Genomic DNA, 27,678 nt, shown 5'->3' with positions numbered 1-27,678 from the left:
TTTGATGGTGAAATTATCCATGTTTTTTATTTCTGCTGTCTGGGAATGTGTGATGCACAGTCAGAAAGAGGTAGCACCCTATGAGATAAAAGGTCCAGATAAATGGTAATTCTTTTTGGTGCAGGCAAGGCCAGTTCCTCATTTGGCAGCATGCTTCTTATAGATGTCCAGGAACTCCTTCACATCTTCAGGTGACCCCAAGATCACTGGTGCCCTCTGGTGGATGTCAGTGGGAACGATGTCTAGGATGGCTTCCTTTCCAGTGGTAGCCAATCCTCCTGCCTTCTCCATGATGTAGGCCATTGGGTTACATTCATATAGGAGTCTCAACTGGAAAAAAAGAGCCAAGAGCAGCTCACCCACACCAGAAAATATTACACAGAGAAGGGATGCGTTCTCTAGCAAACTAATACAGAGCTGGTGGGAGTTTCCAAGGTCACCGATGCTCCATCTTTCCTTCCGTGAGGTTGTAGTAGTCCTCACCCCCAAGGCTGCCTCTCAGACCTATTGGTTAATTTAACCATTTAACCATTTGGTTAAATTAAGCCATTCATCAAGCCAGAGCCAGCAATAGATTGCCTGATGCAAATGTGAGACAGACCACCTGGACTCAGGACTGAATGATATTTTGGCAGAATTGATGGTCCCTTTCTCTTTATAGCACAGAAACTGGACCTAATGAGTGACTCTGTGTATTTTGGATGGAGCTTTGCCTATTCTAAAAGCATTAAACGTCCATAGTAGTGTCTGGCTGCAGACATCTGGAAAGCAGACTGGCTCCTCCAAACAGTATAATATTGTTTGCAACCCTGTACACATTCCTTTTACAATTCTCTGAAGGCTTCAGGGTTGGGATTTAGTATGTTATACATCTTGGCATTTACTTTTAAATATTAACTTTTTTATTGTATGCATTTTCATGCAGTCTGCCTATTGAGCAGACAGCTTGTTGCAGGTGTTTCCTGACTCTATTTCCATACAGGTATCATGGCCAGATTTGCAAAATTGGAGAAAAAAAAAAAAAAAGGAGGAACCTCAATATTCGCATTAAGAAACAATTTTTTGGAGACATTAAAGAAAAGTGCTATAGAATAGGTGAATCGCACAGGTTGGGATGCCAGAGGTGGCGATGACAAGAGTGGTGTTTTAAGCAAATAAGAATGTCTTCAGTGAACTGACACCAACGGCTGTAAACAGAAATCTGAACATATCTGGAACATACACATTTCTAACTATCTTAAGGAGATTATTGCTCCCATTCCTTCTCTCATATTTGAAAAAAAAAATTTTTAAGACAATCTGTCTATTGGGGAAAGTAAAGGGACAATATTTGGGAAGGAAACACACTGTCACCATGTAGAAGAAAGGTAGGCTGTCCCTTAGCCAGTGTAAGCAGCACAGCCCACCCCCACCCCATGGCTTCAGGGCAGTGCGGGCATTAGAGCAGTACAGTCGATGGTAATAGTTACCTGAAAGTTCTAGGTTTCCCCAGAGACTCTTTCCTTCTCTGGGAAGGTACCATTTTCCAAGCAGCCAACATCAGTTCATTAATTATTTCTATGTTATGCCTTTTGAAAGCAATCAAAGGAAACCTCTATAGGATACATATTTGATTTTCTACCTTGGTAATGAAGCTGAACTGTTTCATTTCACATTATGAATGGCCTTCATTTTGCCCAGGCCAAACCAGACACCCACTGGAAGCACCCGTCCTGACCATAACACTATTTACTTATCTTTAGCAATGGGGGGGCTCTCAAGAAACCATTTTAAGCCGATATCACCTGGCTTTAAGTAGGACATCCTTCAATCTAGGAAAGAATATGCCACAGACATCCCCAGCCTCCTACCACAGAGTGTAGCAGCAATATAATTAATATGTCATATTAATTATATTATATAATATAAGGCTGCTATAATCTCTCTTTCTTCCTAAATCAAATCCTTTGGGCTCCAAATGGAATCCACTGATTTTCAACTACTGTTCAGGAGATTCGTTTACCTTTCCCTTGGGGCTCTTCTTGTTTGCTGGGTACAGGAAGATCCCTCCATAGACCAGGGTGCGGTGGACATCAGCCACCATGGAGCCCACGTACCTGGCCCCATAAGGGGCTGTGTTATCCTGCAAGGGAAAGACCAACAGTAATCAGGGTTGTCCTCTATACTCATCCAGTTCAACAATCATTTAATGAGCACCTACAAGGGGCGTGTTTGGGGATGTGGCTAGGAAACCTGATGAATATCCTGTCTCCCAGGAGCAGAAAAGTCAGCCTCTTACACATCTTATAATAGGATCAAATGACCTGCAGAAGCCCCGAGGAGGGTGTGGTTGATTTTGGCTATGGGACTGGGACAGGAATCACAGAATCATACCTTTTAGCAGGACCTTGCAGGCTGAGAAGGATTTTGCCAAGCCAAGGAGCTGGGCAAGGGAGATGGGGCTGGGGGTGGTGGGCAGTATAGGGTGGGGACTGTCCAAGCAAAGCCCAGCATCCCAGAGAAGCAGATGCTGGTTCCCTGAGGCCCAGGGAGGAACCTGGTACACAGCATGTGTGCAGGGTTCAGGGGGTGGGAAGGGAATGTAGGGTAGGGTGGAAGGAGAGAAAATAAACCTGGAAAGAGACCCTGGGGCCAGCTCTGTGGCCCTGAATGTCATACTAACAATATCTGGGCTTCCTCCTTATAACACAACAGCTTTCAATGGCGTTGAGGTAAGAGATGACAATATTGGATATTCCTACATAGAACCATTTCTTCTCGTATTTGATGATTTTAACCTCTTCAGAAGGGTACCAGGAAGGACACTCTTAGCCTTGAGATGGCTGTCAGCAACCCAGTGGCCGCCCCGGGCAGGCACCCAGGTAAGAGGACCACGCTCCGTGCCCCTGACATCAGGGACCACAGAGGGAAACGTTTTACTGCCCATGAACTCATTCATCTGGCTGACTTGATCATCCGGATTTTCTTCTGCCAAGAGACAGTAGCAGAGGCTGACACGGCCCTGGGACTTTGACATCCAAGCGCAGGAGTCCCGGTCGCCAGTACAGATGGGACCTTCCGCATGGGGTCAGCGCTCTGTGGAATCCCAGCCCCGGCCACCCCCGCCGCCTGGAGCCTCCAGGGTGAGGCATGAACCAACATATGGGTGCGTCACCGGGGGCCCTGGCCAGGCCCTCACTCACCGGGGGGAACTTCTTCCTCTGGATGTACTCGGTGACGGCGGGCTCGAACTCCCTGGCATAGCCCTCGTTGAGGCTGTAGATGTTCCCTTTCTTCTTGATTTTCACATCCCTGTCCACCAAAATGAACTCTCCAATGGCCTGGGAGACAGGAAGGAGAGGGAGAGAGCGTGAGCCGCGTCCCCCAGGCCTGTGTGAGGTCCCTGGGACACTGTGTCCCCCGCCTGCCCCTCCGGGACTGGTGAACGGGACCACGGGAGCACCGGAGAGTCGGAGAGTCAGCGGGAGGAAAGGAAACAGGAGAGAAGAGCTGCCGCCCCGGTTGTCAGGGGAGCCAGGCGAGGCGCTTGGCTTTCAAATGGTTTCAGCGAAACAAGGAGGAAACCATACAAAAGTAGCGAGGGCAGAAATGCACAAAACAGCAGCAAAACCTGACGGAGAATAAGAATTGTGAGTCCATGCATATGTGGAGTTTAAGAAACAAACACGCAAAGGAAAAAGAGACAGAGTGACCAAGGACCAGAGTCTCAGGTATAGAGGATGAGCTGCTGGTTTGGGGGGGTGGGGTGCAATGGGGATTAAAGAGCACATTTATCATGATGAAAAAGTAATAATAATAATAACACAAAATAACAAAAAATAAATAGCAGTGTCCCCAGGGGTTGGGGGAAGGGAAATGTGTGTTCAAAGCAATATACAACTTTGCCTCTCCAAGAAAATCTGTTGGCGCAGCCAGGAGGTGGGGTACAGGAGAGGTGGGCACCAAGTCCCAGGGCGTGCTCAGTGCGCTCTCAGCTTCCACTTCTGCCCTGGCGCTCCCTTTTTGTGCGCTGCCACAGAAAAGAAGAGAATCCTGAGTCCTGACTGACAGCATTTACGACATCAAGTGCCTTTGCTTGCTGATCTGGACAACATTTCTCAGAACTGCTGCCACTAAGTCCAGCAAGTCCCAGTGTTGAGTCGATGCCCTTAGGGCCAATGTGCTTTCGGGGAGACTGGAATTCGGAGAGGAAGCGTCACCTCACTCCTATTGCTGTGAACAGAGGATAGTTTGGGGGTCCTAGTGTCCTGAGAAGAGGGTGATTGAAGCTCTGCCCTTGCGGGGAGGGGGCTGCTCCCTGGAGGCAAGACATAAGAAGAAAAGAGGCAGTACAGCCATCTACCCCCATCGCAGAGAGTGGCTCCTGCAGGTAAGGAATGTGTTTGCCCTAGAAAGGAAAGAAGACAGGGAGGGATGGAAGGAGGACTAGGAGAGCAGGAAGAAGGATGCAGATGGGAAAGGAGAAAAAGACACTAGAATTAACCATGCTTATTGGAAGGTTTCATGTGAGTGGTTCTTCTTTTTATCTTTTATGTTTTTTTTTTATTTCCAAAAATTTGGACCACAATTCTGTAGAAACATCCTTTAAAAATCAGAAAACTAACTAAATAAACAAATACTTTTACAAACGAGGTCTTGAAAACCAAGCCACCACACAATGGGTGCTGCAGAGCTCACAAAGCCACGCTTCCCCGACGCCCTGCCCTGGTACCTGGCCAGAACATCCCAGACATGAAGGAGGAGTCTCCTCCAAGTATAGACAAGAAACTGAAAGCCTTCTGAAAGGTAAAGCCAGCTGGAGATGCACATAGAGCTGTCTCAGTCTTTTTAGCAGAAATCATCAGCCAAAATGAAAAGAAAGCGCTGAGGGGGTCCAAGGTTCAGCCCGCAGGCAGGGGTGAGCTGTAGGTTAATGAGATGGTGTCCCCAGCAGGAGAGTATCACAGCAGGCCTGCACTGTTCTTCTGAACACTGGCGGGCCATTAGCTCAGGGAGGTGAAAGCCTATCAAATACACAGAAACTAACTCCTGGGGACATGGGTCTAAGACCTGGAAACAAGAAGAGATTTTATTTTTTCTACACGTCCACCAACTCAAAGGTAACAAAGAAGTCACTGGAAGACTGTCTGGGGAAGCAGTAAATCTCTGGCAGAGCAGTACATTTGCAAACCTCAGTGGTTCCAGAAACTGCACACTAAGCTCAGGGTGAACTTTGCTCTGGTTCTGCCACTATTTTCCCCTGAGGTCGCCTCATTGGGAGGCTGCATCTAGTGCCGTTTCTTCTGCCCTTGTTTATTTATTAAGCACCAGTTCCTCCAAGGAGGCAAAGTCCAATAGTACAAGAGTGCAGAGGGCCAAGGCAGCCTACCTTCTCGTTTATATGAACTGCCACGCACACAAAGCCCAGGACCTCACCAGGAGCCACCTGTCTCCCAGCAGATTCCAGCCAGCTCTTTTTTTTTTTTTACCCTGGGTTTGGTGCATCAACAAAAAGCACCAGATAAATAAAGTTTCATTACTGGCATAGGAGGACATGTCTAAAACTAGAAGGTATTTATAAACCCAATTCTTTTCCCTTTGGGGCACTGGGTCAGATGCCTGACGCATGTGCCCACCTACTGAATTCTATATTCTACTGTAGGTTGGGCCAAATAGTGAAAGAGATTTCTTTCCCCAGTTCATCTGCTCTATTGAAACTGTCATCTACCTGAATAAGTAACTCCAATTAATGGACATGGGGAAGAAATTATCCACAAATTCAAGCTGTTAATGAATATATTTCACAGCATCTTGGGCTCCTCTCCACTAAGTAGCTTTTCCTTATAACAGAATGAGGACTTATCCACATTTCATTCTTTATTTTCTTTTCCTTGAGTTTATCAAGGCCTTCTCAAAACTGCAAGTGTTCACGGAGCATTCACCTGCACATACATCAAATGGATCTGGTAGCTATGTCTGAAGAAACAATACAATCCACAGCATCAGTTGGGACAGCTGTTCACGTCTGCAAAACAAGCTTGTCATGGATGTAGTGGGTGGCGAAGAGACCATCCACAGGGCCCCATCTGGTCCATCAATGTGTTTTAGTTGGCTAGCACCTATGTTTTACAAATCTAGAAATATTGCATTTTTTTTAATCCAGTTTCTTGAGACATTAGAAGCTTTGGCAAAACGGGGCCCCTATTCCCAAATAGTAACAACTGCTAGACCTCTCCAACTTACCCCCATCCCACCATTGCCCCTGGCTTTCTTTCCCCAGCACACCTCCCTCATTTATTCGGCCCACCTAAACTCAGTGGGCAGTGAGTCAGTTGAATAATGTCTGTTCTAAAGAATTAATCTTGGAACAATGACTCCCTTTTATGGTCCAGACACATATTATTTCTCACCTCAGTAATCTTCTCATGACATACACGTGGTTCTTCCATCTTCCTCACACCCTTGCCCATCCCATCATCTCTGGCCCTCTGTGGGCCTCATTTCCCACCTCTGCATACCTCTTCTCGCACAAACAACAGACCCCTGCAAACAGTCACCAGCCAAGCACATAACCTCCCACAAGGTCTCTCACCGGGTCCAGCATGAAGCAGTTGACGCCATTCACCATAGCCAGGACCAACATGGTGGCACTGCCGTACAGGGCATAGCCAGCAGCTACCAGGTTCCTGCCTGGCTGCAAAGCATCCTTCTCAGAAGGCTCATCAGTTGAATTCTGGGACAAAGAAAGAAAACAAAACAACATGCTTTTGTTTGGGTTTCTCTGGGGTTTCTTTTTTTCCAGTTCAGTCATCAGCAAGATGCATTGTCAAGGTACTCTCCTAATGCAACAGGGCATCTTCCCAGAGGGGCCTTTCTCCACATATCAGTAATACCCTGATTACATTACCATGAAGCCTTCCCTTCATATCACAGATTTCCTGCATCTGGATCCTTCTTTCCAATCAGAGCCCTCCTCCAATTTTACTAATTTGATATTCCCTCATTTCTCCATTATCACTTTCAAAAAAGAGTGTGCCTTCTTGCCAGCTCCCACTAATTTAATCTTATTACAGGCATCAATGTCTTCCACCTGCCCTACTCCATCCTTATTTAGACATATTAAGACTGGGCTGCAGGACTGCTAGTCTGGTAAGGAAATCAATTTTATGAGTTCCTGCCAGTTGAGGCACCCGCCTCAGTGGTCACTCAGGCATCCAAGCAATTCTCAGAAATGAAACTTCGAATATCTCTCCAGAGTCAATACAGGGTGCGGCAGTTGCTTTCCATTTTTTTGACCACACTCACAGCAAAAAAAAATACGTTTACACCACACACCAGTACCCACACACATGCACATGCACACATAACTACACAAATTCAACAAAGTAATACTTAACACTTAGAATATAATATGCACTCTAATCTTTCCTATTTTGTTTCATTAAAAACATGGCCCAGTAGGTCTTCTGACCATAGTTTGATATTAAGGAAGGGGATGCCTTAAGGAGATGGCTTCTAATCAATGGTTGATAACTGATAAGAAGATGATGATCTTCTTTATTAACACTTGATTGGCTTATTTGGTCCTCAAAACAACCTCAAATCTTTCAGCTAGAATAGTCTCTACTTGAATTTAAACAGAAATGAAAATGGGCAATTTCTGCCAATTTCATTTATTCCTTCCCCAACCAGAGATTCCAATAGCTAAAAATAAGTATGGGCATCTGTATCACAATGCTGGAGATGGAGGCCATCCCAGCAAAAACATTCCTGGTAATTTTTCCCTGTAACTTTTGAAAGTGTGGTTCAAAGTGATGATGATTCTGCATCAGAATCACCTGGGAGGCTTATTAGACAAGCATATTCTGGGGCTGCAGCCTAGGCTTACTAAGCCAGACTTTCTAAGGGGAGGGTGTTCCTGAGAATCTGCATTTTATTGTGCACCACATGTGACTCTTGCACCAAACTTTATGTAAAAGGAAGAATCATAAAGGCATTTCTCCCCTTCTCCCCCTCATCCCCATGCCTTGTGTTTAATAAATGGTTTTCACATAGGTGGTTAGTTGGTTGGTTGGTTGGGTTAGGTCAAGTTATTTGATTTAGTCTGGTTTGTGTTCATAGATAGTGCATTGCATCTAAACACAGAATAAACATACTATCAAAAATTTGAGTTGTTTTCCCAAATTCCAAATTTTGCCAATACCCAACCTTAAAAAAAGAACCAACTTCCTTCAAAGCCAGTGAGGTTTCCAACTATCCTCTATCATAACTACTTAACCCTGCCAGTGCAATGAGAAATCAGATCAGCTGTATGAAGACAGATGAGTTAACTGGGAGCCAATAAAAGATTGGAATAATAACTTCTCCACTAAGAAAAATCCCTCAGAGATCTACCTCACCAAGAATCATCCATGCCTGCCTGTGCCAAAGGTGCAAGAGTAAATGACCTTTCCCAAAATGTTGTCACCTAATAATTGTATTCTCTGACTTCATAGAATAAGAAATGGGAACATTGTCTATGACCCACACATTCAAAGAGAAAATAATGCTGTGGAATCGTGGACTAGGAGGAATTCTTTCCTAGCCTGATCTTTCCAATGCATGAATTCCTTCCTTCAAACCCCAGCAGGAAAGGCCTTTGCTCAAGGGGATCCGTCACATTCTCATACAGGTGCTCATGTACTGACCAATGCACATAAAGCCCTTGGCAAAACCAGAAAGCCCCTAGACCCTGCCTGTCTCTACCTATTCCAGGCCACAACCTGCTGTAGGTATTGGTTTGCTCTATTCCCTACCACCTCTAAGGGGTATAGAGGAAGACACCATGGATTCTGGAGACTTGGAGTGGTAGATGAGAAAATCAGACAGACGTGGGAACAAGCTGTCCCCACCAGATGATCTGCTTGGAAGGGCTCATGGAGCATTCAGAGAGTCCCCCATAACTCAGCCAGTATCGTTCACTTACTGTCACACTAGGCAACTAGCCTACAAAAAAATATGTAAGACAAGGTCCCTGCCCTCAAGGAGTTTATAATCGGCAGTGAACATGGGTTGGTTTTGCCTGGCCAGCATCCACCACCCTTCCGCTGATAACTGCACGTTAATCTCCTGTAGATACCGCCCACAGCTCTGGGGTGGGCAGGTGACCTCAGCCTGGCCAACCAAATCATTGCAGGCTCAGGCCATAGTGTTGGTGTGGGATGGCCCCGTGACGTAAGCCAAGCCAATCAGGCTCAGTGAGAAGACATTCTCGTTAGAATTGTTGGAAGAGAGGCTTGCATCTTCTGCTGGACTTACTGAGAGGGCTGGGTGTGAAACCAGACATGCTGGGCACTGTTCTCCCACCAGAGAGGAGGAACGTAGTAGAGATAGACAGGAAGTGTCTCCTGCTGCATGGTCTGAGTCCCTGAATGCAGCAGCACCTAAAGCAAATCTATCCATTGGGCTTTCTAGTTAGGAAAACCAATAATTTTCTTCTCCCTTCCTTCCCTCCCTCCATTTATTCATGCCTTTCTTAAGTTAGTTTGACTTCTGATACTGCCCATTGAATATTAATACACAAAACATGTAACATGGATAGCTAACATTTATCAAGCACTTCTTATGTGCCAGGTGCTATTTTCAGGGCATTAGTCCTAATTTTCAGGACCTCCCCTTTACAGATAAGGAAACAAGAAGCACAGAGAGTTACCTTGCCCAAGGTCCCATAGAATTGAAACTCTCAGTGTCAAGAAGCTACATTCCATATGGTTATTGATTAATAAGTCTCCCTGGACTCAGTTAAAGGACTTAAATTGGATTCTGAAACTGCTAGAGCACTTTTGAAACTCTGTGTTTAGATGTGGGGACTGGATATTTTGAAAGGACGTTGCAAGTTAGAATATGTCCAGTACAGGGTGATCACACTAGAGAGAGGTCTAAAATCAACTCATATAAAACATGTTTAATTTAAAAATATATATATATTTATATATATATTTATTTTTTAAAGAAAGGAGGGCAGGGCAGGGCAGGGAAGCCATTTCCAAACACATAACATACACACACACACACAAAACAAAACAAAAACCCTTATTTTCTGATGCTCTAAAAGGCCAAATGAGCAATAGGGAGACATGTTGATTCAATATGTGGAAAAACATTCTAACCATGATGGTCACTCAACACCTCAAGGGAATTCTCCCCCTTCTGGGTGTCTCCACGGCAGGAACTATCTGGGACACTGGACCATGTACCCTTTGAGATACCTTTGGAACCTGTTCCCAGGCATCACGCAGGCAAGGCCTGAACCCTGCTGCCAGGTTCCAGTCACTAATGCTGTGCCCCAAGGAGATGGCCTCTAGCCCAGAACCATCCCTGCAGAAAGCAGGAAATGTGCTTCATTTGAAGTATCAGTCACATCAATGTTTATGCCCCATAAGCCTTCAAATGGTTCCAAACAATAAATAAGATGTTTAAAAACTGAGGACACCTGGTGGCTCAACGGTTGAGCGTCTGCCTTTGGCTCAGGGTGTGATCCCAGGGTCCTGGGACCGATTTCTGCATCGGGGTCCCCGCAGGGAGCCTGCTTCTCCCTCTCCCTATGTCTCTGCCTCTGTGTCTCTCATGAATAAATAAATAAAATCTTTATAAAAAAACAAACTGAAATGACATAAAGGTAGGTGTGACACTCACTTTTTTTAGTCTTTAAAGAGAGCCACTTCAGGTTTCTTAAGAAAAGCATGGAGACTCATTGTTGAGCTATAGCATTCATAACTAAAGCTCCTATTGCAAGCTGTGTTGATTTTTTAAGCTGATAGCTTGTTTTCTGGCTCTCGGTTTTCTAAGGATTTTTCTTTCCTTAAAAGAGTCTGCATTGAGGGAGCTGAGATGGAGACTGGGGCCAGCAACCATCAGCTGCAGTTTTGGTTAAGTCATAGAAGGAATTTTGCTAGGAACCTCTCTCCACTACTGGAGATCTGACACTCTATAGGTAAAATTCCTCCCTCCACATAACAGGAATGGTATGTTTCATGGTTTGACCTGGAAAATAGCTGAGTCACTGCCTTTGCCTTTTTGTTATGAGCCTTAGAATCTTCTATCACTCAAACTGATTTAGATGTGGATCTGCCTCTCAGCCAAGACCAAAAAAAGCAAAATCCAATCCAGTGATGAAAGAAAACCACCCCGTAGTGGTCTATGTGTTCAGAATGAGATTCCATGCAGTACTAGACAACAAGTCACAGTGAGAAATAAGGTACGAATTGTGGTCTCACTTCTCAAGCTGTGGCCTTTGTATCCTGGCCCAAGTGCGCTGGGAGGATGCTCAGAGACCCGCCGAACTAAGCTGCTTCATCCCCAGAGATGAAGAAAATGGGATCAGGTTCAACCACGTCTGTGAGGTTTCAATTCTAAAACACACAAGGAGCACTGAAGCCAAGGTGACATATTTTACATTTCATATTAGTTTACAATGGGCCCATTGATATTCAGTTTTTCACTTGTCTGTGTACTTGAGTTGTTCCAACACACGTACACACACACACACACACACACACAGGCATGCATGCAGGCTCTCACACACACACGTGGACATGCACAAGCACACACATGCACAAAGATAAAGTAGGAAAGAGGCTCACACAGGTGAAAGACCCCGGGCAGGAGTCCAGGTGCCCACACTACACCGTGTGCAGCAAACTCTCCACAAAGGGACAGAGAGTAAACATTCTAGGCTTTACCATCACCATCTCAATCACAACTACTTTCCCTTGCCAGAGCAGCTCAAAATCAGCAAAGGGCAATATGTAAACAAATGAGTTGACCATGTACCATTAAAACTTTATTTATGGATAAAAATTAAATTTTACATAAATGTCACAGGTCATAAAATAGTAGTCTTTAGATTTTTTTTTTTTTCAGCTATTGAAAAATGAAAAAGGGGTATTTTCTGCTCACAGACCATACAAATCAGACAAGGAACTAGATTTAGCCCCAGGGAGTCATGGTTTGCAGACCGCTGATTCAAAGGATTTAAAGGACAATTTTGACATAAATAATCTCTTATTAGAATCATAATTCTCAGTTGCCATAGTATGATCACTCTAACTGATCTATACTGTCTCTAACTTTTACTCTCCTTTTCCATAGAAAAAGCAAGATACAGTTAAAAAAAAGTGAAATATCAAAAAAAAAAAAAAAAGTGAAATATCTTTCTCTTCCTGCCCATGTTTTACTATATTTTCTTTTAAACTACTTTAACAGATCATGAGCAAGCAGTTAATGCTGGAAAAGTCAGAACCTGAGACATAAACCTATCTCAAAGCCCAGAGAGTTTCATGATGTACATCCTGGCCACTCCATGAATAAGTGAAATAGTACTGGAAGCTCAACCTTAACCTTTTATCTTAAACCAGGCCTCAGTACGTGACATTTTACCTTTTTGTAGATGCCAAAAATTGTTCCAATGGATGCAAGGCAGTCAATATTGGAAGATCCATCAAGGGGATCAAAACAGACCACATATTTACCCTGAGCAAAGAAAAAGGAAATTCAACTTTACTTTTAAAATTATGACAAAACAAAGAGTATACTAAGAGGGTAAAACAAGGGAATCTAGTTCAAGAAATGTTAGCCTTACTTATACTCTGTCATGGAAGGTATGAGGTGGCAAGCAGAATGAAAACAACAACAACAAAATATCTATCCCAAAGGATTATTAGGCAGACAAGACACAACTTAGAAGAGCAGATCTAGATAAAGATGATGAAATACAGAAAAATAAGTCATAATTTCCTACACTGTTGATATAGATGAATCATAAGTTTGGTTTGAGTTTCCTGGCAGCCAAAGGAAAAAAAGAAACAAGCCTAGTCACTAATTTCTCTTTATTCACAAGGGAAAGAAAAAAAAAATAATAATCCCATAGCTGAAGCAAAGATAACATTAAGATCTGTTAAAAAACAAAAACAAAAACACCTTCTCGTGCAGGTCTTAGAGATGACAGGAGATTGCAATGCACAGAGTTCCCAACAACAGTCCTACCATGATTCCCAAAGGGTATAACTCTCTGGCATAGTGGGACTATCAGAATTTCATTCTTTGAACTGGATTTTCCATGGTGTACTGGAGCTGGTTGCTATAGGTACCCAAGAGCTAATTGTGCACATCCCTTCTCAACCTCTGCTTTCAGTGATGTCATGTTGGTAGCTTGAAATAAATTATGGGGCATATTCACCCAGTTGAAATTGGCATGTGCTACAAATCAGAGATTTTCCTTTTTTTTTTTTTTTTTTTTTTAGAGAGAGTGCTTATGGCGGGGGTGGGGGGCGGTCAGGAAGAGGGGCAAAGGGAGAGGGAGAGAATCTTAAGCAGGCTCCATGCTCAGCACAGAGCCCAATTCAGGGCATGATCTCACAAACCTGAGATTGTGACCTGAGCTGAAATCAGGAGTTGGACACTTAACTGACTGAGCACCCCCAGGGGCCTCAGAGATATTTTTTTTTTTTTTAAGAGAGTTTACCAGTATACCACTGGGGATTTTCCATCTCAGATTAGCCTCTTTAAGATGTGGTTTTTAAATGTTCTGCATCAAATTAAGAGGTTTCTCTGATTCCCTGACCTATTGCTCTTAACAAATCACCCTGGTCCATGCAGGAAACTGTCATGTGGAAAACAGAAACATGCCTATTATCAAGGCACATTATAGGCAGGGAAATTAGGAGTAGCTGATAGAGGATATTCAACACAAAATTCAATCCACATGCCTAAAACTACCAACTATCTTGAGAAGCCTAGCAGAGAAAAACATGAACTTTGAATCTGACATAAAGTGGTATTTTAGGAATGATGTAAAACAAGTTAAGTTAATCAGATGTGGCTCTCCACCACTCTTATAAAGGTCAAAAATTGGACATCAGGCAACCTCTTTAAATTCATCTTCCAATTACTCTTTTCTAATGCTACTCTTTCCTGTCTCCATCTCAAATGGGGAAAGATCGTAAGCCCATATATGTGCACATCACATCTCAAATGTTTTTTTTTTTTTTTTAAATCCTATGATTGTTGTTGTTCCTCAAAAGCTGGCTATAGCCTTTCATTCATTTTTTCGACAACTTACTGCGAAGTACCTACAAGCTGCCAGGTACTGTGCTAGATATTGGGATACAGAAAAGAATATAATCCACCTCTGCCCTCAAGAAGCAATCAAATTAATGGGATCCCAATGTGTTAAAATGTATAAATCAGGGGCGTGCCTGGGTGGCTCAGTAGGTTAAGCCTCTGCCTTAGGCTCAGGTTGTGATCCCAGGGTCCTGGGATCAAGCCCCCTCCTTCAGGCTCCCTGCTTCTCCCTCTCTCGCTCCCCCTGCTCTCTCTCTTTTTCTCTCTCTCTGTCCAATAAATAAATAAAATCACATTTAAAAATTTTATAAATCAGTGATAGGAATTGAAAGCAGTTTAGATTGACAGGAAAGGTGACTGTGAATGAAGCTTGGCTATTTGGTGGGTGGAGATGAAGCAAAAGAGAAGCTAGACTTTGAAGGACCTTAAACATGACAACAAAAATTTAGGGGTGAGGATGAGTATGAGTACATGTGTGTCTCTCCAATATACTAGTACATGGGTGGGGGCAGGTGATGATGGCATGAACTATGGTGGTAGTGTGGACAGTGGAGGATAGGCTTGATGTTTGGTAGTTAGAATCTGGGAAATGATAACTGATAGTTTAGGAAGGATGTAGGATGTTTCCTAGGATTCTAGTTTGGCTGAACAAGTGGAGTCATTTCTAAAGCTAGGAAGGTGGTTACATTGAACCCCTCCACAGTAGAAATGCAGACCCACCCTTTTCTCGGGCTCTACTATGATTGCGTGCTTATCTTCTTCTGACACAAGAACACAGGTGGCAAAGGATGACTTTAACACGTTAACAACCAGGTCATTGGAGAGGACATCCAGCTTCTTCACTTGATCACCAGTCACATTGGTAGAGCCAGCAATCCCATAGCTAGAGGGAACAAAAGCCGCAAGAATATAAGCCATGACCACCAGAATATGCCAATGTACCTGTAAACCCGCGGAAAGCTGGTATTTAGTAGGATTTAGAAGACAGGAGAAAAGACACATGGTTTAGGAGAGACAAAACAAGAAGAAGGGTTCCCAGCACACCTTTGTGTTAAATCCATGTTTCTCAACCTTTTTATCACGGCCCCTAAGAAGACATTTTAGCTTTTTCTCCCTAGTCACAATGCTCCATGAAATTGTAATTTTAATACCAGAGTTTTTAAACACTTTAATAAGTGTAATAGCTGGACTTTATATATTAAAAAGATTGATTTTTTTCCAGCTCCCCCCAAAACCCATCTTTACTCCCCGAATGTGCGGGTCAGCAGGTGCGGATCAGCTGAGAGGTGCAGCGAGCAAGGACGGTTTCTGCAGCCCAGTTTGATAGAACAGAAAGGCGGTGTCCCGGCTGGGCTGCAGCAGAAACACTGAATGGGGAGGAACGTTTTTAGAGAGAGGAAGCTCAGGCCAAGGAGAGACTGGGTGTGAAAGGGAGCGTCAGATGGGGGAGACCCCCTCAACAGCTGATGGTGGCGGCCGCGAAGGGTGCAGGGTGCAGCCTTGGTCGAGCTTTCCGGAGCACAACCGGTGGTCCCGGCGACACCTGCCCCGACTCCCGCACATGCATTTTCTCCAGACAGAACTTGCGTGTCTCTGGCTCAACAAAACTGAGCCCACACCAGGGACTGTCCCAACCCGAAAGCCTGGTCGGGCCTGATTGGCTCCAGAAGGTAACCCCACAGGCGTGGCCGGGGCACAGTCCTCTGCTGTCTTAGAGCCAGCATTCCGTCCCTGCGGCCCTCTGCCCCCTGCGCCCCTCTCCAGCACGGCTCCTCCTCGTTCATGAGCCAGAGACCAAGGATCTGCCACACTTACAGCTGCAGCCCGTGCATCTGGGCTCTTGTCCGCTTTCCACATAATCTTTCTCACCTCAGTCATGAGGTCAATGCTGGTGGAGAAAAAATGTAGCCAAATTCTGGGTGGAACAAGAGGGGCTGGGCAGGGCCACCAACCCAAATACATCTCCCTCGCTGGCCCCACCAGCCCTAAGTGTCGCCCCTCCTTAGCCTGAGATGTCCTCACCTAAAGTCACTACTAATTCAGGCAGACAAGAACAGGCTGATGCAAAGGAACCAGAGCTTTCTGACAGGGACTTGGCTCAGGCCTCACCTCTGCAAGTCACATGTCCCCTCTGGGTCTCCTTTGGTGCTCATGTCCACTGAGGCAGTGATACTTTGTGGGGTGCTGGGGGGTTCCATGAGGTGAGAAAAAATGTGAATTACCCTGTTTGCTCTCTCAAGGGAGCCCTCATTAGGGATCTGCACCTGCTATGGGAGGGGAGGGGGGGGTCTCAGAGACCCCCTCCCCCATCCAGCTTCATCCCCCCCTTATGTTAGCATGGTTGCTGTATCCTTCACTCCCATGGGGAGGAGGACAAGGGGTGTGTTTACCTCCACTGTGTCCTGCTCCCAGCACATAGTAGGCCCTCAATAAATACTTGCTGCATGAATGAATGGCATTCATGAAGGAGAGCAGAAACCCAGGCCTGAAGGAATGAGTAGAGGAGCAACTGACTTTCAAAGTCACTTCACATGTGGGGGTGGGAGGCCCACTAGCACAGTCTCCACAGGGGCAGGCCCATGGAGACAGTTCCGCAGAGGCCTGGGAGGCTGGGGCCAAGGGACCAGGCAGCAGACACAGGCATGGGAAAGGCCTATTTCATACTTTGGCCCACACCATGTATCTGCTCGGGTGTCTCATTTGGCAAGACGGGCAAGGAGGGGTTAGGCCATGGCCCCTTTTCCTCAAAGGCTTCCTAGAGACCTGTGTGAGTGCCCCTCAATTCCCCAACATCTATCATGCCCCCAGAACTGTTCCTAGGGCTGGGGTCACAGTGTGGAGCAAGACAGATGACATCCTTGCCCTCACAGAGCTTAGATTCTGGTAAGTGAGACAAACAAGAAACAAGTAAGTGCTTTTGAATGATCAAGACCACCGCCAGGTTCCTCATTGCTGCTCCGGGGTTCTAAGCTCCTGATCTGGGTTGCTGAGGGTGGCACACCACCTGTCTGTTATGATAGTCCAGTGCACCACAGAACACTGCAGATGAACACTCTGGGCATACTCCCTACACCTGGCGCTGCAAGAGCTGTCTTCCCTGCCAAACTTGCAGATAGCTGGCCACCTCTCTGTGTCCAGGTCCCTGCAGGGCTGAGTGGTCACCTTCACTTCCTCCTCCTGACCCCACTGAAGGTCCCTCCTCTGTTTTAACCAGAAGGACCCTTTTCCAACTATCCTCCAGTTGCCCATGAAGCATAAAAAAAATACATATAGAGATAGAATATTCTGGGTCCCGCAAGTTCAAAATTCGGATACTTTTGAACTCTCCTAGCACATCTTGTGGGTTTCCCCTGGTGACCCCCAGTGGTAAGAAAGTCTTAAAGACATAGGGAAAAGATCCTAAGATAGAATCAGGGTTCAGGAGAATCAGCTCCCAGACTGCCATGTCCATAGTAATTACAACCACAATCACATCACATCATTGAGTATTCCTTGCGCTTTGTCTTAGCACACGAAGCTAGATGTGACTCGTGTTTGTCACGCTGCCCTGCCTTATTCCACTCAGGGGTGGGCCAGGCTGGGCAAACGCTCAGTCAGGCTTCTCCAACCCGCCGCAGGATGGGCCTCCAAGGGGCTGCAAGGTGTCCCCGAGGAAACACATCTCCACAGCTCAATGAAAAGCTGAAAGCAGGCAAGGCTCCTGGCAACTCCGACAGAGGAGAAATAGCCTCCAGGAACTAATTAGCTGAAGAACGCATGGAGCTTATTTTCTCCGCAAGTTTTCAGAAACCCCCTTGAAACTAGAAATTTCTGCATTCTGATCAGTCACTGTTACTCAAAAGCCCCAAAAGAAGGATCCCTGGGTGGCCAGCGGTTTAGCGCCTGCCTTTGGCCCAGGGCGCGATCCTGGAGACGCAGGATCGAATCCCACGTCGGGCTCCCGGTGCATGGAGCCTGCTTCTCCCTCTGCCTATGTCTCTGCCTCTCTCTCTCTCTCTCTTTCTGTGACTATCATAAATTTAAAAAATTTAAAAAAATTTTTTTTAAAAAAGCCCCAAAAGAGAGATAACAAAGAGCCTTCACCGTGGATTCCGATGGCCACGAGGAGACAGCAGTGACACATGCCTACAGAATGAGCAGCAGATATGGCGTTGGTGTCCAGGGAGGTGGCCTGTGCCTTTGCCTACCTGGACACTTGCATTAGGGCTTGCAAAGCAAATCAACTGTGTTCCCTAAACTGGAATTCTAGGCAGATTCCAGGATTGGCCAGCAGAGGCCAGAAGCCTGGCCTGGTTTAGAAGCCACTTTTGTGCCAGCTGCTGTGCACAGAAGGGCATGGCACCAACCACCCTTTCACACATCACTGGGCTCTTCCTTAGATCGGTTCCCAATTTGTTGTTCCCTAGGGCCAGAATCAGGCAGAAACTGAGGCTGCAGGGATGTAGGGAAACCATCACACAACTGTCAAAAAAAGCCTTCCAGGGGCACCTGGGTGACTCAGTAGGTTGAGCATCTGCTTTTGGCTCGGGTCATGATCTCAGGGTCCTGGGATTGAGCCCCACATTGGGTTCCCTGCTCAGTGGGGAATCTGCTTCTGCCTCTCCCTCTGTTCCCCCCACCCTGCTCATTCTCTTTCTCAGTTAAAGAAAATATTAAATAAATTTTAAAAAATTTTTAAAGCCTTCCAGAGGCCAACTATGCCTTACAATCGGTGGAGAGAAACAAACCAAAGGGTGAAGAAAATGGGTTGACCCAAGCACATTGTAAACCTCTAAGTTAAGCTCCCTCCTCCACCCACCCAGAGGACTCAGTAGCAGTTGGGCACTGATTATGCAGGGAGAGAGACAAATGTGTTGACTGAGCTGGTGACTTGCTCTGCCAAGAAAGCTTTTTCCTCTTACATTCAAGTTATTACACAGGGAAAGGGAACATCATGGACTTTCCTCCATGAGCTGGGACTCTAGCTCACTAGAGTTCAAATCCAAGCAAGCCCAGGAAAGCCACTTAGCATCTCTGACTTTGGTTCATCTGTAAAAATGGGAATTAAGTATATCTACTTCCTAGTATATGGGGGAGGTAGGGGCAAATGAACTGACCTATAGGCTTAGCACAGAGCCTGGCATACATAGGCAGGTGAGCAAGAAGTGTCATCATTCCATTTCCATCCCAAATTTTCTTTGGCAATAATATAAGCATGTCAAGAAGTGAGATGGGTCCTGGCAAGAACACTGCACCAGAAACACCTGGTTCCAAAGTCTGCCTTTCCTTCATACTGATTATATACAAAATTGTCTCAACTCCTTGATGGATTATTTCTACTTCCAGATTTTGTAAGGATAAGGTTTAATCGACTGACACACCTGCCTCCCAGGAGCCAAACGTAGCCATGTTGTTCTCAATGGAGCCCCATGGCATCCACTAAGTAAACTTCGGTTGAAGAAGGAGGAGGAGGAAACCACAACCCCTAGACCAGTTTGGCAGGCAACTTCTGGAAGCCACCCAGTGCAGAACAGTGTTACAGGTAACTGGCACCAAAAGAAAGTGCTCAAAGTTTGCATTTAACTAGAGTCTTACTGGGGATAGTATTTCATTTGAAATGCCTGTGACTTTTCACTTCATTTTTATTCAAATTAGTTGGCCAGGTAGTCTTAGCAGTTCATGGGTGGGAAGAACCCTGTGAGGGTTTGAGCCTTTTTGATGGTTCCTTTTTAAAGCCCTAGAGACACAAGAGTTCTCTTTCTGGAGGTTGGGAGGAAAAATCAGTTTGAAAAGCTGCTACCTACAATATCTCTTCTTTCCCTTGTACCATAAACCTCATCAAAATTCTGAAAAAGCTATGTCTCTTTAATTCATATAATAGGGAGCTCCTTAAAATGATAGGTTAAATTTAGCCCTGTATTTTAAAAGCCTTAGAAATTTGGATTAAATATTAGCATTGCATTTCAAATTTGCACATGATTTCTAGAATGGATGAGCCATAAAATTTGTGATTTATGATGATCAGGGGAAAGCTGCCTTTAGCAACATTTCTGAGCACAGCCCCAAACACTAGGGTTGGAGGCTTGACTACACTCAGCCTTCCCTTAGTATTTCCTCCTGGAGTCGATAGGACAGTGTGAAGCAGGCAGCACACTCGACAACATGCAAAAGAACCAAGTGAACGAGCTCCTTTTCAGAACACCCAACTGAAGAGAAAGGAGGCAGATTACTATTTAATTCTTATCACCAGAGTCAAAGGTAACATGACCTGTTATTGATTGATTCTGGGGTAAATGGCCAACTGTTCAGAAATATCCAAGGGTCAGAGCAGAAATTCGTTGAAGAAGAGATGCCAGCCAGAGCAGCTTTCAAAGGGCACAAACCTCAACCTTCACTTGTGTTCATGCCAGCCAAAGGTGGGCAAACAGCCTGGTGGCTGGCTGTGCTTCTGGTACAGAAAGGAAATTACAATTCACTCTTTGGTAATATGGAGAAGATAATGCAAGAAAAATAGAGTAAATCTGATAAAGTTCCAAAGGCTTAATGTCATAAATTCTGGACATTTGAAAATAAACACATAAACTGATCTGTAATTTCAACATTAAAACTAAAGTGATCTATTATTTTCTCCTATCAAACAACTAAGAGAACCCCATATATCAAAGCAACTTTTCTGGACACCATGTCAACTGCATAGGAGATTTCCTGTAATCAACCTGATGGTGCAACATTGCTTTAATATATAATGTTCTAGGGACGCCTGGGAGGTTCAGTGGTTGAGCGCCTGCCTTCGGCTCAGGTCGCAACCCAGGGGTCCTGGGATCAAGTCCTGCATTGGGCTCCCCGCAGGGAGCCTGCTTCTCCCTCTGCCTGTGTCTCTGCCTCTCTCTGTGTCTCTCATGAATAAATAAATAAAATCTTGAAAAAAAAATATATATATATATAATTTCTATCCTGGAATACATGCCTGCGGAAGTACAGGGATGTACAGGGCAGCTACTAAGGATTAAAAAGCAAAAGACAAAGATATATCAGTTTACAGAAATATATATAATAATCTTCAGCCTAGGAAAATAATGATAATATTGGCATCTGTTTAATAAACTTATCAGTTCATCCTCACACAACTCTCTGAGGTTGAAAAAAAGTGATATCCATCTTACACGTGGGGAATATGAGGCTCAGAGCTATTACGTCAATTGCCAAAATCAGCACAGGTGAGTGGCAGAGCCAGGACTCTGAGCCCAGCTCCACTGCTCCCCAAACTGTGCTCTGAAGGCCTGCGTGTTCCTGTTCTACGAAATCCAGTCCTGATTTTCTTCTCCTCTTCCTCTCTGCCTCAGGGCAAAGGTACTAAAATCCAGTGGCCAAGTCTTTCAGGCTAGGCTTCACCCTAATTCCACAAGGCCCAAGCAGCTGCAGGCTGGACAACACCTCCAACTGGATAGCACTCCAATACCTCAAGTTCAGCATTTCCAAAATGTCGAGATCATCTTGTCATCCATCCCCAGCCTCTAAAACCAGCTTCTGCTTTGGAATTCTACTTTTTAAAGGGGTAGCCCTGCTCTCAATTGCAAGAACTTGCTCTTTGAGAACCTTCCCTGCCTTTCTCGCTCAACCCATACTCAAGACTTCCTTTAGGCTCTCTCTTTCCCCCAGGCTCTCCCTTCCAATGCTCTAGCTCCAGTTTGTTCTTTCCTCACCTCCAACTTCAGTGGGTTCTCCCCATGTTTCAACTGTCTTCGGGCTCTGTGCTTCCAGCCATATCCTCTCTAGATTAGTTCCTAATCATACCACTAACCTACTCAAAAACTTGTATTCTCTTCCCTTTGCATACCAGCCCCCGCCCCCCGAAATATAAAGTATTCACCTCTGCCATTGGATGCTACCCAATGCACTCACAATTTCACATCCACAAACACCCCACCACATGTACTCCGTGCTTTAATCAAACCAAATGAGCACATTTTCCAGAAATATTTTCCCACCTCTTACTTTTCCTTGCACAACTGCCCAGCTTAATATGTTCTCCAGCCATCAGGCCTTAGGACATTGCCCATTGCCAATGCTCATCTTGATGTCCCACAATTCTTTGCATCCACAAACATGTTCTTGGAACTTCTGTGAAAGCACCTTGCAGGATCTCTATTGTGTTTTTTTTTTTAAGTTTTTTTTTAAAGATTTATTTATTTATTTATTCATGAGAGAGAGAGAGGGAGAGAGAGAGAGGCAGAGACACAGGAGGAGAGAGAAGCAGGCTCCATGCCAGGAGCCCAATGCGGGACTCGATCCCGGGACTCCAGGATCACGCCCTGGGCCAAAGGCAGGCACTAAACCGCTGAGCCACCCAGGGATCCCCTCTATTGTGTTTTATAACTAATTCCACATTTGTCTAACAGCATAAGCTCTGTGTTGTTCTCATCTCCCAATCTCTTCTAGAATTTTGTACATTGTGGGTGTTCAGTACATTTTGTTGAATTAAATAGAACCAGTGAATTCTTCAAGCAGTGATTTGGAAGCATGTACAAAGGCAAGTCAATTCTACATGCCTAAAGCAAAAGCCTAAGCCACTGGAGATCCACTTATGGTCTGCTGACTCTTCTCCTGGGAGAACAAAATGCTGGTTGCCCCTTGTATAGATTAGCATCCTTTCTCTCTGGGGAGTGAGTAGGGGAGAGCCAGAGCACAGAAATAAGGCTTCAAGAACAAGTTTTCTAGAAGGCAATGGCTTCTTGAGGTACAATTCTTAATTTGCATCAAAAATAAATAGGTGAGGGATGCCTGGGTGGCTCAGTAGTTGAGTACCTCCCTTCGGCCCAGGGCATGATCCTGGAGTCCTGGGATCCAGTCCCACATGGTCGGGCATGTCGGGCTCCCTGCATGGAGCCTGCTTCTCCCTCTGCCTGTGTCTCTGCCTCTCTCTTTGTGTGTCTCTCATGAATAAATAAATAAAATGTTTAAAAAATAATAAAATAAATAGGTGAGATTTAGAGTTGGTTGAGCTTTAACTGGCTTGAAAAATAAAATCAGAGACACATGGCATAAAGAGTCCCAGCCCAGGCAACAAGCCCACTCACCTCCTCTCCCCTGCCCTCAAGGCCCTCAGCTGTACAAAGAAGGGTTGGACAGACAAAGTTCTACCATTCTATAAATGTCTTATTAACCACAATGAAACTGGCGACAAGAGCAACTGTTGGTCGAGAGAGAGAGAGAGAGAGAGAGAGAGGATACTCCAGGCTCAACTCTTAAACTCCTGATGTGTCCCTGATGAAACACCATGTCTGAGCTCCATAAACTCAGACCTGTGAGGTTCTTGCAAATCTGTCATCATCTTGTTGACGTACCTCTGGGTACGTGCCCTTCTAGGGCAAGCCTTCAGCTGAAAAAGTTATTTGCAGGCACACTGGCCTTTTTATCCAAGATATCAAAGCAAATAATGAGTGTGATTTGGAGGCCTGGCTTGAGACCCTGTCTTATTGCTGCCTGCCCGACTGACTATATGTCATAATGACATAGCCAAATTCTTATTTTCCCATACGAGTACAGGAGTGTCCAGATTCCTGGCCATGCCCTGTCAACCAGGCACCAACTCCTGTTCCATAGGTATGACACTATTTGAAACAAAGACCTGTGAAATGGCCAAACCTAGAGAAAGAGTTAAATTACTCCTGGAACACTACACAACATTTACAAAGAAAGAGGTGGATTTATACGTACTGACAGTGAAGGATATTCATTCTATATTGTTGAATGATGATGCCATTTGTTTGCTATTTACCTATGGGCCATGTCCTTCAGTCCAGGACATGATCCTAGAGACCCAGGATCAAGTCCCACATCGGGCTCCCTGCATGGAGACTGCTTATCCCTCTGCCTGTGTCTCTGCCTCTCTCTCTGTCTCTCATGAATAAATAATAAAATCTTAAAAAAAAATGTGCACACCAGAATAAACCAAAGGGTATTTGTGTTACTTACAAAAGGCCTCATAAGTAGGTGCCCAACGAATCCCCAAGTCCCATGATTTCTTTGTTACACACAATGTGATCTGCAGACTCTCAGCATCTGCACCACCTGCCACAGAACTTCTTCGAAATGCAGAATCTGAATCTCAGGCCCGGCCCCAGACCTACTACAGCCCTTTGCACACAAGCACAGCTGCTCCTGAGAGGTCTGGACATGTATGCTTCCTCCCAGCCTGCCTGGGGCTTCCTTCACTCCTAATGTGACTTACTGAGGGTAAAGGAGACACCAAATTAGGCAGCCCAGGTGGCTCAGCGGTTTAGCACCACCTTCAGCACAGGGCGTGATCCTGGAGACCCAGGATAGCGTCCCACATCAGGCTCCCTGCATGGAGCCTGCTTCTCCCTCTGCCTGTGTCTCTGCCTCTCTCTCTCTCTCTGTCTCTCATTAATAAATAAATAAAATCTTAAAAAAAAAAAAAAAGGAGATACCAAATTAAAAACCTGACTTGGGTCCCCAATTCCAAAGGGAGGGAAGAAGATCAAAGGAGAGAAAGGGAAAGGAAGCATCGTGCAGGCACTTTCCTGTATGAAGCTGGGTTGGGTATGGTGGGCTGGGCAGGTGCTCAGCCTGGCCAGCCAGTTTAGCAGGAGGAGCCTGAGAGCGGGTGCACAGGCAGACTGCTCAGTCCAGGGGAGACTGCTGCAGGATAGAGGCAGGTGTGAACCGTGAGCCAGGTCCCGCCGAAGGGAGGGGTGACCAGGGCTTGGTTGCAGTCCAACAAGCTTTGCGAGAGGGGCTGCCCGAGAAAGAGAAAGAGAAAAAGAGCGAGAGAGACGGACTCCCACCTGCCAGACATGCAGGCAGGCTGACAGCAGGAGGCCCAGGGCCCCGCACATGGGACTGCCGAGCAGACCCCCAACAGGACAGACAGACAGGGCGCGGCCCGATAGCTGGGAGGCCCGACTCACAGGTGCGCAATGCCCGCCTTGCGCACGGCCGTGGAAATGGCTTTGACGGCGGTGCAGAGCGAGTTGAGCAGCTGGGTCATCTCTCCGGTGCCGCGGGCCTTCCTGCCCTCCTCCATGACGAAGCGGGTCAGGGTGACGATATCCGTGTCGAAGGCCGCCTGGTCGGTCATGCTGAGGCCGGCCTGAGGCGCGCTGGGCGGCAGGTGAGCGCGGCAGGTGCGGGCGGCAGGTGCGGGCGGCAGGTGCGCGCGGCGGGACGCGGCGGAGGACGCGGCTCGGCTCGGCTCGGCTCGGCCCGGAGTGTCGGCGCGGTTCGGAGCCTACCCCGGCCGGGCCAGGATCCCGCGGTCGGGGCCCGGGGAGCCTATAGGCGCGGGTCGCCGCCCCCGCCCCCGGAAACCACCGCCCCCGGGCCTCCTCCCGCTCCGAGCGCGGCTCCGCCCACGCCGACCCCGCGGTGACCCGCCGGTGCCCTGGTGTGGTCCTCGGGCCGCCGCGCCCCACAGGGGCCCGTCCTCCGCCCCCCCGGCCCCCGCGTCTGGGCGGCGGCTGCCTCCGGCCTCGGCCTTGCGGAGTGGCACCCAGGGCCACCTGCAGGACCTCCTTCAGTCCCCACCCCAGCCGGCGCCCAGGGGCAGCCCTGACCCCTCCCTCCCTCCAGGCTGCAAGACGGAAGCCCTGCGGGTGAGGGCAGCGCCGGCGGGGCGCGGGGTGGGGGGGGGGGGGGGGCTGGCGGGCGCCGGGGTCTCCGCGTGGGCTTCTACCGCCGCCGCCCCCGCACCCCCCTCAAGCCTCCACCTGCCCCTGCTCCCCGCCCTCCCCAAACCTGCTCGGCCTGCCGCAGGGCTCTTCTCACCAACCTGGGAGAAGCGGATTCCCTGTCCCTCACGGGTCTGAAGGCCCGTGGCTGGATCCTTCACTTCAGGCCTCTTCTTTTCAGGATTCCTCTCTTTCCAGAACTATTGGAAACCGTAGTTTTCAAGTATCTGCGTTTGGCAGAAAAAAACAGTCACAGACACAGGGAAATGTCCCCTGAAGGCTACACTGAGACCAGACACTCTGCAGACCACATTCTGATCTCTATGTAGCCAGAACACTGTTGTCTTAAGACAACATTGATTCATGGAACAACATTTATTGAACACCTACTATGCACCAGGCACTGTCTTTTGCTGCCCTGGGGACAGAGCCTGAGCAATACAGACAAAACTCCTTCTTTGACCTTACATTTTAACAGAGAAAAATAAATAATAAACCAACAATAGATTGGTATGTTAGATGAGCCATGTGAGCAGTAGAGAAAAATGAAATAGGAAATGGGGACACGGAATGTTGGGGTGCAGTGTTAAAAACTAGAGTAGTGAAGGAAACCCTCACTGAAAAAAAAGGCTGGTAAGCGTAATGTTTCCTTAAACATGATATCTGAAATGTAATGACAGCAGCAGCAGCTGAGTTTGTCCCTTTCTGTGTCAGACATTTAGCCCCTGGGGATCCCAGATTAGCTAGGACCCTGAAAGTCAGCTAGTTCAATCCAGTCCCCCTGAAGTGTAAACCTTTGGAAAGCAGCCCTGTAAGCACTGAAGAGCTCAGGACTGGGGTTAGACAGGCCTGCTGCATTCCCAGCTCTGGCCTCACTGGCCCTTTACCCAATCTGTCTACTTCCAGTTTGTCTGTAAAGTGGGATGACTGTTCTAGATGGGAGTCATGAGCATGCCATGAAATGATGTTGGCAGAGCACTCAGTTCCAAGGGGACTGACACAGAGGAAACACTGCAGACATGTCACAGACCTGTCTCGCTCTGTTATTGATGCCTTCCGCCCACCACCTACAAGGCAAGCCCTTAGACGTGGGCCACTTTGCATGGTGGTTGAGTGCGTACTCTAGAGCCAGAGGGCCGGGGTCTCAGCCCTGGCCTTGCCCCTCACAGTGGTAGAAGCCTGTGCAAGTTACTAATCTTCACTGAAGAACATTTCACTCATCTGTAAACTGGGGCTAATGACTGCAGCCACCTCACAAGATAATACAGGTGACACAGGTGGAGTGCTTCAGAACTGCACCCAGCCTGAAGTAGGTACATGCCATGTCACTGTGCCCTCTGTTATATGGAGAGTGTCAGCTGCCCTTGTCATCTGAACAGAAGAAAGACATTTCTCTTGCCATCAAAAAAGGATATGGGGATGACAGCCTCAGCCTATATTTATCTGTTGTGCAATAATGTCTCCCAGCATCATGTTGGTGACTGTGACTAGCTCTTCTCTGGGTCAAGACACGTAAACCCTTCACCTGCATGGTAGCCAGAGACTGAGGGAGGTACAGGGCCAAGGGAAGATGGGCACCTCTGCCCACACCCATTGTGGAGCTGCTACCAGCCGATGTAAGCTTTCTCTTCCCTCATTACAAAACACGCTGATTCATACAGTAGTGTAGATTAGTGTGTGCGATATTAGGATTTTTTGTAACAGCTAGAAGTCCTGTGAAGAAACAGTGACCACCATTGTCTCATCTGGCTCCAGAGGTCAACTCTGTGTCAGCGGCAAGAGGTGGAGAAGTAACAGTCCAGCTGGTAACTCACCACCTCCATCACCCACGCCTGAACCCAGGGCCCTTCTACTTGCTTCCTCTGCCCCCTGGGACAGTTAGTGTGACAGGGAACACAATGCCAGCTGGTTGCTGAGAAAGGGATTTTAG

At 46.6% G+C, this 27,678-nt stretch overlaps 1 protein-coding gene across 1 annotated transcript; it reads right to left on the bottom strand.

Moving 5' to 3' along the window:
• Positions 1 to 25,250, bottom strand: FBP1 (fructose-bisphosphatase 1). Its single transcript, XM_077904568.1, has 7 exons — positions 24,990 to 25,250; positions 14,800 to 14,962; positions 12,397 to 12,489; positions 6,572 to 6,712; positions 3,183 to 3,320; positions 2,003 to 2,122; positions 1 to 330 (listed from the first exon to the last, which is right to left on the bottom strand). Exons 1-7 carry the CDS (start codon positions 25,157 to 25,159, stop codon positions 139 to 141), a joined length of 1,017 nt encoding a protein of 338 aa, XP_077760694.1. The 5' UTR covers positions 25,160 to 25,250; the 3' UTR covers positions 1 to 138.
• Positions 25,251 to 27,678: the final 2,428 nt, after the last annotated feature.

The sequence above is a fragment of the Canis aureus genome, chromosome 1, assembly GCF_053574225.1.
Source record: "Canis aureus isolate CA01 chromosome 1, VMU_Caureus_v.1.0, whole genome shotgun sequence".
Lineage (NCBI taxonomy): Eukaryota > Metazoa > Chordata > Mammalia > Carnivora > Canidae > Canis > Canis aureus.
The sequence above is the reverse complement of the archived record's forward strand: the minus strand, read 5'-3'. Positions and strand labels throughout refer to the sequence as shown.